General features: G+C 59.0%; 1 protein-coding gene across 2 annotated transcripts; it reads left to right on the top strand.

Moving 5' to 3' along the window:
- Nucleotides 1-15: 15 nt before the first annotated feature.
- PER1 (period circadian regulator 1) lies at nucleotides 16-11,348 on the top strand. Of its 2 annotated transcripts, none has more exons than XM_045198968.3 (23): nucleotides 16-155; nucleotides 1,620-2,050; nucleotides 2,170-2,268; nucleotides 2,362-2,516; nucleotides 2,609-2,730; nucleotides 2,822-3,023; nucleotides 3,179-3,230; nucleotides 3,369-3,511; nucleotides 3,868-3,946; nucleotides 4,024-4,130; nucleotides 4,301-4,454; nucleotides 4,535-4,643; nucleotides 4,731-4,862; nucleotides 5,094-5,199; nucleotides 5,307-5,478; nucleotides 5,565-5,692; nucleotides 5,915-6,091; nucleotides 6,694-6,936; nucleotides 7,817-8,427; nucleotides 8,840-9,026; nucleotides 9,240-9,429; nucleotides 9,941-10,091; nucleotides 10,497-11,348. In XM_045198968.3, exons 1-23 carry the CDS (start codon nucleotides 66-68, stop codon nucleotides 10,758-10,760), a joined length of 4,104 nt encoding a protein of 1,367 aa, XP_045054903.2. In that variant the 5' UTR covers nucleotides 16-65; the 3' UTR covers nucleotides 10,761-11,348. The 2 variants fall into 2 exon arrangements, with proteins under 2 accessions (XP_045054903.2, XP_045054904.2); XM_045198969.2 differs by lacking the exon at nucleotides 16-155 and adding an exon at nucleotides 184-858.

Here is an 11,348-nt window from a genome sequence, read left to right on the forward strand (position 1 = left end):
GCCAATCGAGGGCGGGGCCTGTGGCTCCCGCGGCAGGAGGCCAATGAGGGGCAGTGCCTGGCATTATGCAACCTGCCTCCTGGCCCCGCGGAGCTTCCACTCGGTTGTGGGCTGCGACGGCGGGCAGGCTACCGACGGGGGCTCGCGCGGGACAGGTAGGCGTTTCCTTGACACCCAGGGGGCCGGTTACCATCCCCATACCCAACCTCGATTTCCAGCCTAATGTGCCGCTTTCGGCCTAGGCGCTCAGACGGCCCACCAATATTCCGTCTTTCTTGCTGCTGTCCACTCGCTCTCTGCCCCCGGGGATCCAGGTGATCCTTGCAACCCTGCACCGGATGTCTGCACTTCTTGACCCTCTTACCTCCTCTTTGCTCCGCACTCCCAGCTCTTCCGGTTCCACACCTGACCCTCAGCAGGCATGCCCCCTGCCGTCTTTCTCGTCATTCCGGGGTCTCCGGTTTTCCCTGGGTAGCAGGATCCCTCTGACTTTCCACGCTCCCCACTCTCCCCCCTCAATCCCTGGCCCGGCGCCGGCCGTGATGTCAGCCCGTTTTGGGCTGGAACATCCCGTTCCCGGCTTTAGTTCCTGCTGTTGGCCACAGCCTTCCCTTTTCTCTTGGCGCTCAGAAAATGCTGGGGAGTTGGGGGTGTGGTTGGACCTGGAGTAGGGGAAGAAATATCCGTTGGCTGTTTTGTATCCCCTGCTCAGAGCTGAGTGTGTGTGCTTCGGATGGGGGTGGGGTGCCGTTGTCTAGAAAAGTAGCGGACTGAAGAAAGAGAATTCCTGGGCCCCTGACAATGGCAGGCGCCGGCTTCGGTTTTGGGGGTCAGGAGAGGGTGTAGGAGCCGGAGAAGGTAAGGCTGTGTGCTAATGACCAGAATGACTGGGATCTAGGCGAGCCTCAGGCTGTGGGGCTTTTGTGTGGAGGGCGGTGGCGGTTGTGTTTTGCCCTGGGGGCAGGGCCAGTCTGGGGGACCCCGATGGGTCGCGTCTCTTGGGACTTGAGAAGGTACTCGAGGTGGGCGAACCCTGGCCACACCCGCCTGTGTGGGAGTAGGTAGATCCCCTTCTTCCGCTGGGAAATGGGGGAGGGTCGCTCCTCCCGCCCTTCCGTGGTCCCTCCAGCAACCGCTGAGCTCAGCTGCTGACGTCGGTTTCCCTGGTGACAGTGGCGGTGGCGGAAGCGCATGGTGGGGCCGAGCAGGTCCCTGCGCATGTGCAGCGGGGGTGGCGCCGCCCACAGATAAAATTAGCCCTGAGACCTAAATATAGGAGGCTACTGGCTCACCCCCTGCTCAGAGGCCTTGGAGTCTTAGGCAGAGTGGGAACCCAATGGGAATTTGGGGCTGGAAGGTGTCCAGACTTTGGCCCACAGCCGTAGTTCTAGTACACTGCTCAGGCTTTATTTACCCGGCCACGCTGGCAACGGATGAGCCCCTTCCCACCTCAAGCCCCCTACTGGGACAAGAAACAACTTACCTAAAGCTCCCTATTGGAAGTCGGGGTCCCAAGAGCATGGGGACCAGTGGGGGTAGGGTCTGAGTGAAGCCCGCAGGTACTGTGAAGTTAACAGCCCAACTTTCTCTAAGCCATCTTTCTTGGTCTCCCTCTCCAGGTACTGGCTGTGGTCGAACTTCGCAATCTCAGAGACTTGGGTCCTCCAGCTCCCCCTCCACCTCACTCCCCTAGCCAGGCCTCTCGGCCCCCTTGTGCATCCGCGGTGGCCTCTCCGTCATCGCTGTTTTCTGTCTGCCCTCCCCATGGCCCAGACATGAGTGGCCCCCTGGAAGGGGCCGATGGGGAAGGGAACCCCAGGCCAGGGGAATCCTTTTGTCCTGGAGGGGCCCCATCCCCTGGGCCCCCACAGCACCGGTCTTGCCCTGGCCCCAGCTTGGCTGATGACACAGATGCCAACAGCAATGGCTCAAGTGGCAATGAGTCCAATGGGCCCGAGTCCAGGGGTGCATCTCAGCGTAGCTCACATAGCTCTTCCTCTGGCAATGGCAAGGACTCAGCCCTGCTGGAGACCACTGAGAGCAGCAAGAGGTGTGTACAGATGTGTGTTACAGGGTCTGGGAGTGGTCTTAGGAGCAGGCTGGGCTAGGAGAAAGGCTCATGCTGCTAGTCACTTTCTCTTCATCTTGAGCCTGTTGCTTCTCCCTTAGCACAAACTCTCAGAGCCCCTCCCCACCCAGCAGTTCCATTGCCTACAGCCTCCTGAGTGCCAGCTCGGAGCAGGATAATCCATCTACCAGTGGCTGCAGGTTTGTGGGTTAAGGGTTCGGGGAGAGGCCGGGGACCTGGGCCATGCTTTGAGGCTAATGCTCATACCCTCCCCCTTCCGATGGGCCTTGCAGCAGTGAACAGTCAGCCCGTGCAAGGACCCAGAAGGAACTCATGACAGCACTGCGGGAGCTCAAGCTTCGGCTGCCACCAGAGCGCCGAGGCAAGGGCCGCTCTGGGACCCTGGCCACACTACAGTACGCGCTGGCCTGCGTCAAGCAGGTACAAGGTGAGTGCTGCTTCCTAGGAGGGCAGGGGCCAGGTCCTGGGTTACTGCGGTGGGGCCGTCTCACTGAATGCCCCACTGCCCTTGCCCTGTAGCTAACCAGGAATACTACCAGCAGTGGAGCCTGGAGGAGGGTGAGCCTTGTGCCATGGACATGTCCACCTATACTCTAGAGGAGCTGGAGCACATCACATCTGAGTACACACTTCGCAACCAGGTCAGCCGCAGCCTGGCCTCTCTGTCATAACTCACCCTCATCCCTACTCCCATGGCTTCTGAATCTGCTCTTTCCTCACCCTCCTGCCCAGGATACCTTCTCCGTGGCTGTCTCCTTCCTGACAGGCCGGATCGTCTACATTTCGGAGCAGGCAGGCATCCTGCTGCACTGTAAGCGGGATGTGTTCCGGGGTGCCCGCTTCTCAGAGCTCCTGGCTCCCCAGGATGTGGGAGTCTTCTATGGTTCCACTGCCCCATCTCGCCTGCCCACCTGGGGCACTGGGGCTTCAGCAGGTGAGGTCCCCAAGTGCCTGCAGGGGGGGATGAGTGGTTGCAGGAAGCTCCTTCTGTGAGGGACCAGGGGACCTGAGATAATCCTTTTGGGGTCTTCTCAGACCAGAGAAGGGTGTGGGGGGGCCTGTGCTCACTCCTCTCCTGGTCTGTCCCAGGTTCGGGCTTCAAGGACTTCACCCAGGAGAAGTCTGTCTTTTGCCGTATCAGGTAGGTGGGGGAAGTGGGAGCAGATCCCTCCCACTTTCCACACATCTCCTTTCTTTACTGTGTGAGTCCTGACCTTGGGGTGGAGGGTGGGTGGCCTTTCATTGATAGTCCCTAACACCTCTTTCTTTCCTTTGCTAGAGGAGGTCCTGACCGGGATACAGGGCCTCGGTACCAGCCATTTCGCCTAACCCCATATGTGACCAAAATCCGGGTCTCAGATGGGGCCCCAGCACAGCCATGCTGCTTGCTCATTGCAGAGCGAATCCACTCGGGTTACGAAGGTGGGAAGGCCAGGGACCTAGCTGGGGGTGAGGCAGGACATAACTTTGGAAGGCGTAATTCAGCCCCTTGGAATTTTGTAGTAGAGAAGGTGTTAAAAAGATGAGGGTTTGAGGCCTCCTTTAGAAGTGGAGTTGGATAAGAGTCCTGAGCTAGGAGAGGGTAAAGCAGAGTACCTTGTTCTCAGCTCATTACTAGTATGGGACACAGGGGTGGTCCAGGCCATCTTTGTAGGCCAGAAGGCCCAGGGAAGGGCTGTGGGGAGGATTGCCAGCCGGCCTGGGCCCCAGGCAGCATGGGGGGCTGAGGAGCTGGACCATTTCAGATGAAACCCAGTGGCTACATTTTCTGTGCTCAGCTCCCCGGATCCCTCCAGACAAAAGGATCTTTACTACACGGCACACACCCAGCTGCCTCTTCCAGGATGTGGATGAAAGGTGAGGTCAGGACCTGGAGGAAAAGTGGGTGGCCAGGGCTGAGGCCATAGCCAGACTGATGCCTCCTCCCATTTCAGGGCTGCCCCACTGCTGGGCTACCTCCCCCAGGATCTTCTGGGGGCCCCAGTGCTCCTGTTCCTGCACCCTGAAGACCGACCCCTCATGCTGGCCATCCACAAAAAGAGTGAGTTCCTCTCGCCCTGCTGTTCCTTCCCAGCTGTCTGCAAGGCTTCTTAACAGATGCCCTTGTGGTTATGTCTCTCATTGCCTTACTCTCCTGGATCTCCTGTGGGGTGGCTGTCTGTCTTAGCTCTCCTTCCCGCTCACCCTGACCTTATTTCCCATTCCCTTCAGTCCTACAGCTGGCCGGCCAGCCCTTTGACCACTCTCCCATCCGTTTCTGTGCTCGTAATGGGGAATATGTCACCATGGACACCAGCTGGGCCGGCTTCGTGCACCCCTGGAGCCGCAAGGTGGCCTTTGTGTTGGGCCGCCACAAAGTACGAACGTAAGTGGGCCGTGACCCAGAGCTGGCGTTGGATAGTGTGGGAGGGGGAAGGGTTCGACTCACCCTTTCCCACCTCGCAGGGCACCCCTGAATGAGGACGTGTTCACTCCCCCGGTCCCCAGCCCAGCTCTGTCCCTGGACTCTGATATTCAGGAACTGTCAGAGCAGATCCATCGGCTGCTATTACAGGTGAGAGTTGAGGAGAGGAGGCTCGGGAGGTGAAGAAGAGGTGAGGTGCAGGGCTGTAGATACCTAATCTGTTCCTCTCTGCCTCAGCCTGTGCACAGCCCCAGCCCCGTGGGGCTCTGTGGAGTTGGCCCTGTGACTTCCCCAGGCCCTCTCTTCAGCCCTGGCTCCTCCAGTGATAGCAACGGGGCTGATGCCGAGGGGCCTGGGCCTCCTGCGCCGGTGAGTGTCCTCCTGCTTCACCCCTCCAGTCTCCCCTTCCCCTGTCCTTGGAACCAACATTGCCAGTCCCAGAGGAGTTCTGCCTCATCCCCTCTCCTTTTCTTTCTTGCCCTGCGCTCATCATGGCCTCCACGTCTCCCCACTAGTTCTTCTTGCACTGTTCTCCCCTGGGCCCCGGACACTGGCCAGGACCCCTCCCAATGCTGCCCGCTGCCCTTCTCTGTCCCACAGGTGACCTTCCAGCAGATCTGTAAGGATGTCCATCTGGTGAAGCACCAAGGGCAGCAGCTTTTTATTGAGTCCCGGGCTCGGCCTCTGCCCCGGCCCCGCCTCCCTGGTGAGTTGGTGGGGGTGTGGGTGTGGGTGAGGGGTGAGACCAGGTGGTCTCCTGACCTTCACCCCAACCCAGAGGAGCTTTCCCCTCTTTTACTCTCCTCGGCTCAGCTACAGGCACATTTAAGGCCAAGACCCTTCACTGCCAGTCCCCAGACCCAGAGTTGCAGGCAGACCCTGCTTTAGTCCAGGCCCCACAAGCCTTGGCCCCTGAGGAAGCTGAGAGGAAAGAAGCCTCTAGTTGCTCCTATCAGCAGATCAACTGCCTGGACAGCATCCTCAGGTAAGGCCAGTCTGGCACCTGTCCCACTTGGGCACTGACCTTGCCCACCCGAGGCCCTGCCCTCATGTCTTCTGGGGCATCGCCAGGTACCTGGAGAGCTGCAACATCCCCAGCACGACCAAGCGTAAATGTGCCTCCTCCTCCTACACTGCCTCCTCCGCCTCCGATGATGACAAGCAGAGGACAGGTCCAGTCCCTGTCGGGACCAAAAAAGGTAAAGACCTCGCACATGCCCTGTTTTCACTGCCTGGCTGCTGACCCTGTGTCTCTGCCCTTCTGCCTTGGGGCCCCCACCTGGCTCTGCCCTGTCCCCCTCCCAGCCTCCAGATCTCCAGACCTCCTCCCCGCTGTCCATCCTTCCTCCTCCTTCCCGGGATTTCCTCTCCTGATGTCTGGTGGGGGCAGTGGTGGTAACTGGCACCATCTCTTTGCACAGATCCATTGGCAGTGCTGTCTGGGGAGGGGGCCACCCCTCAGAAGGAGCCGGTGGTAGGAGGTACCCTGAGCCCGCTCGCCCTAGCCAATAAGGCGGAGAGTGTGGTGTCTGTCACCAGTCAGTGTAGCTTCAGCTCCACCATCGTCCATGTGGGAGACAAGAAGCCCCCGGAGTCGGGTATGGGCTTGGACTGAGGGGGCAGTGCCCGGGCTCCCCTTGGTCCCCTAGCCAGAGCTCCCTCCTGCCTGTCTTTTCCTGCCCCGTCTGGCCCTAATGGAGAGAAGGAGGCCTCCATCTTAGCTTGGAGCTGCCACTTCTTGCCTCCATCCCCACCAGCCTTTGCTGCTTTGTCTTTTCCCTACCCTGCTTCCTGTGTTCTTACTGTCAGTTCACACACAAAGTGTGGGGTAGGGGGTTCCACCTGAGGTGTGACCACAGAGAGTCAGAAAAACCCTGAAGGGCATTGACCTGGAAAATGTGGGAGGGAAGAGCAAGGGGTGGGCTTCCCTTCCAAAGAGAGTCATGGCGCTGTCATCCTTGGGTAGTGCCACTGGAGGGGACTGAGTGTCTTCTGCCATGCTGGGACAGCTTTGCATAGAGAAGAGGGCCTAGAGCCAGTCCTCAGTGGGGAGGAGGGTAAGAGATACACACAGGGCCCAGGCTTGGCTGTGGGGCAGAGGCCAGGGGTTGGCTAAGCTGTTGGACAGGGAGGGTGTGGTGTGGTTGTATTAACCCCTGAGGTGATTCCGATGACCTTTCCCCCATTTCACCTTCCTCAGATATCATCATGATGGAGGACCTGCCTGGCCTGGCTCCAGGCCCGGTTCCCAGCCCAGCCCCTAGCCCCACTGTAGCCCCTGACCCAGCCCCAGATGCCTACCGCCCCGTGGGCCTGACCAAGGCCGTGCTGTCCCTGCACACACAGAAGGAGGAGCAGGCCTTCCTCAGCCGCTTCCGTGATCTCGGCAGGCTGCGTGGACTCAATGGCTCCTCCATGGCCCCTTCAGCCCCCGGAGAGCGAGGTAGCCACCCTTTACCTCTACAACCCTGTCCTCTGCCTGGTCTAGGACCAGACCAGTGGGGGGAGGGGGTTCTTGATGGAGATGTTCCTGCTCCAGGGACCCAGGCTGGTGTTTCCTCCACCACCAGCGCCCTGCCTGGGGATAGGTGCCTGGCTAGCCTCTCCCCATTAGGCTGGGGTTCCAGGCTGCAGCTAGGGGAGGGTAGCCTGGGGGGCTGGCACTGAGACAGGCAGGAGGAAAAGGTACTCTGCTCCAGGTAAGCTGCTTCAGGTCCAGTCTGGGGGCAGGGGTAGAAAGTATGCCGACTTCCGGCTCAGTTGTCGCTGATTAAGAGATTTATATGGACTCTGGGCCAAATAAGGCAGGGAGGGCTGGAACAACTCTGGGTGGGGCCGGGCTTCAAGGGCAGGTGGCAGCCCAGCAGATGCCTGAAGGAGGCTTCCTGTAGGCAGATGCAGGGGTCTGAGCTAGGCAGAGTGTGGCCTTGACTGGCAGAAGGAGCACCAACATTGGCAGTGCCTGAGGAAGTTTGGCACATGGACTGAAGTGAAGCCTTCCGCCTGTTCGTTTATGGACCCACCCTGCTCCTCCCATCTGCCAGTGTGCCTGTCTCTTCTGCACACGTCCGACTCATTCCCTCATGTAACTTATCCTTTCCCCCTCCTTTCTCAATAAATCTCCCTGTCCCTGCCTCCTGTGATTCTTCCCTGAAGGTTCCCATGTTCCCAGAGCCCCCTCTGTTCTGTGTGGTCTGGGAAGCTAGACTCTTCTCTAGGGCCTTCGCCTGCCCTCTGCCTGGTTAGAATGGCAGGGCGGTAGGGGTGGCAGGGGCACTCAACCCCAGGTTGAGGCCCTTGCTAACCCTGGTTTCTCCCCACAGGCTGCCACCATGGCCCCACACCCCCCAGCCGCCGACACCACTGCCGATCTAAAGCCAAGCGCTCTCGTCACCACCAGGCCCCCCGGGTCGAATCCCCCTGCTTTGTCTCCCACCCCTCACCTGTTCCACCCTCTGCCTCCTGGCCCCCACCACCAGCTGCTACTCCCTTCCCAGCTGTGGTCCAGCCCTATCCCCTCCCAGTGTTCTCTCCCCGAGGCGGCCCCCAGCCTCTTTCCCCAGCCCCCACATCTGTGCCCCCTGCAGCTTTCCCTGCCCCCCTGGTGACCCCAGTTGTGGCCTTGGTGCTGCCTAACTATCTGTTTCCCACCCCATCCAGCTATTCCTATGGGGTACCTCAGACTCCTGTGGAGGGGCCTCCTACCCCTGCCTCCCACTCCCCTTCTCCGTCCCTGCCCCCGCCACCCCCCAGCCCTCCCCACCGCTCGGACTCTCCACTATTCAACTCGAGATGCAGCTCCCCACTCCAGCTAAATCTGCTGCAGCTTGAGGAGCCCCCCCGTGTTGAGGGGGGTGCTGTTGCAGGGGGCCCTGCGAGCAGTGCTGGGCCTCTGCCTCCCAGTGAGGAGGCGGCTGAGCCAGAGGCCAGACTGGTGAGCACTGATCCCCCTGCGTCCTCTTACGGTCTTCATGCAGCCCTCCCCCCTTGCTCCTCCACTGGGCGCTTTTCCTGCCTTCTGCCTGCCTGGTATCTCCATCTCCATGAGATGGTGTGGGGGGTGGGAGAGCCAGCCCAGCTGAATTTCTGAATAACGTAGAAACCAGCTGCCTCATCTGTGAAGGGAGCAAGTAACTTCTGAGTGCATCTGACACTTGGAAATGGTCCAGTGCCATGTCCCTACTCTTCACCAGCTCCCTGCTCTCTCATTCTGGTCCCACTGTCATGGAGTGGGATCAGAGACCACCTGGGTTGGTGTGTCCCTCAACCAGTGGAAACAGTTGAAGGGAAACCCAGGTGTTGACCCCTTAATTTCTCCCCATTTCCTTCCTTTCCCCCTCCTCCAGGTGGAGGTAACTGAGTCCTCCAATCAGGATGCACTTTCGGGCTCCAGTGACCTCCTGGAGTTGTTGCTGCAAGAAGACTCTCGCTCTGGCACAGGCTCTGCTGCCTCGGGCTCCTTGGGCTCTGGCTTGGGCTCTGGGTCTGGTTCAGGCTCCCAGGAGGGGGGCAGCACCTCAGCCAGTATCACACGTGAGTGCCCCCCCACCACTACCTCCCAGGGTAGGACAGTGACTGGGGAGTTAGGAGGCCAGGCACCATCTTGGCTGAGCAGCCTGGGCCCATGTCCTGCCTCCTGAGGCCAGTGGGGTGGACATGTATGTGGCCTTGAGGGAGGCTTTTCAGTGTCCCAGGGATGGGAGCCCTGGCCGGCCTGACGTTGTTGGCTGGCCCCCTGCTTCACAGGCAGCAGTCAGAGCAGCCACACAAGCAAGTACTTCGGCAGCATAGACTCTTCTGAGGCTGAGGCTGGGGCTGCCCAGGCCAGGGCTGAGCCCGGGGACCAGGTCATTAAGTACGTGCTCCAGGACCCCATCTGGCTACTCATGGCCAACGCGGACCAGCGTGTCATGATGACCTACCAGGTGCCCTCCAGGTGAGGAGTTTGAGCCCTCCTTGGCCATCCTCACTCCGCAGCTAATTTGGAGTTTTCTTTTCTGGGGCTGGCTATGTTCTGTGGCTTTCCATCTCATCCCCTGCCTTTTGGAGCCCCCTCATCAGTTCTTCTCAGGCTGAGGACAGCTTCCCCGGGCTTAGAAGCCCTGCACTCTGCCCTGGCTGGTGTGGCTCAGTGGATTGAGTGCCAGTTCGATTCTCGGTCAGGGCCTAGATTGCGGGCCAGGTCCCAGGCTGGGGGCTTAACAGAGGCAACCAATCAATGTATCTCTTGCACATCAATGCTTCTCTCCCTCTCTTACTCTCTCTCTTCCCTTCTGTCTGAAAATAAGTAAATAAAAATAAAAAAGAAGCCCGGAACTCCCAGAGCACCAATTCAGAGGAAGAGCATGAGGCAGTGGATGGGGAGTTGTGGTAGAGGAAAAATGCCAGCCTCATGGGCCCTGATCCCCTCTCTGAGCCTTTGCCTTCTGAACCCCTTCCCTGGGCAGGGACGTAGCCTCTGTGCTGAAGCAGGACCGAGAACGGCTCCGGGCTATGCAGAAACAGCAGCCTCGGTTTTCAGAGGACCAGCGGAGGGAACTGGGTGCTGTGCACTCCTGGGTCCGGAAGGGTCAGCTGCCTCGGGTCCTTGATGTGATGGTGAGAGGAGAAGTCTGGGCCAGGAGGGAGGAGAAAGAATTAAGCTCAAGTCAAAAGGATAGAGATTAAGGGCTGACTCCCTTTAGTGTCATTGGATCATTCTGAAGGATGGTGATTCCACTAAGTTTGCTTTTGGGTTACATAGTATTAAACCACTTGAATTTTTGTAAACCTTTTCTGGACCAGTTCTGTGCTAATGCACACTGTGACTTTTCCATAGTAGGGTCTAGATCCATGGGGTACAATGCATTTTCCTATCCTGACCACATGTGCATCTTTGTGGACTAGTGTTTGTTCCAAGTACATTTTGGGAAGTCTCTTGGGCTGGGGGACAAGAGAGCTGGGGTAGCAGGTCATCAGTGACAGAACCTTGCCTGACTCACTCATTCCCTTTTTCCCTCCAAGGCCTGTGTGGACTGCGGTAGTAGCACCCAAGACCCTGGCCACCCTGACGACCCACTCTTCTCAGGACTGGATGGATTGGGGCTGGAGCCCATGGAGGAGGGTGGAGGTGAAGGTGGTGGTGGTTGCGAAGATGAGGGTGAAGAGGCTCAGGCCCAAGAGGGGGCTGGGGTCTCAGGCTCTCAGGACCTGGCCATGGAAGAGGAGGAGCAAGGTGGGAGCTCGTCTAGTCCAGCCTTATCTGCCGCAGAAAATGGCACCAGTTAGACTACATTTTGGGGCCACCTCCAGGAGTGCATGAGAAGCTTCCTTCTTCCGTGCCCAACTCTCAGAACTCAGATGTGGCTGGACCAACCAATAGCAAACTGCCCCAGATTCTCCTGCTGTGGGGGCTGGACCCCCATCACCAGCCCAGGATCCAGGCGCTGCCTCTGGCCTCTGAGGGAACAGAGGGTGGAGCTCTCCAGAGAAGCTTTATCTCCCACTGCTGGTGAAGAGTCCTTCCTTCCCTGGACAGAGTTGCTGACAAGCTGCTGAAGTGGTCTCTGGAAATCCCAGCTGAGCCCTAGTCCTGGTCCCCAAGGGTTGGGTCTGCACTTATTTATTGAGGGAGGCAGTCCTCTCTCCTGCCTCCTCCCCAGATGGGAGGGGGAGGGCCTGAGGCCCAAGCAGGAGCCAGTGGTCCAAACCCCTAGCTGCTCCAGGGTGGGGGAGGTTGGTGGACCGTGGAGTCCCTGGTGCTGCCTCTCAGGTGGGACCCAGGTGTTCTCAGCTGTACCCTCTACCAATGACATTTGTGTTTTTGATATTGTGTCTGTTAATATTTTTTTAATACAAAAACAAACAAAAAACAAA

The sequence above is a fragment of the Desmodus rotundus genome, chromosome 9 (genome assembly GCF_022682495.2).
Source record: "Desmodus rotundus isolate HL8 chromosome 9, HLdesRot8A.1, whole genome shotgun sequence".
In the NCBI taxonomy this organism is placed as follows: Eukaryota; Metazoa; Chordata; class Mammalia; order Chiroptera; family Phyllostomidae; genus Desmodus; species Desmodus rotundus.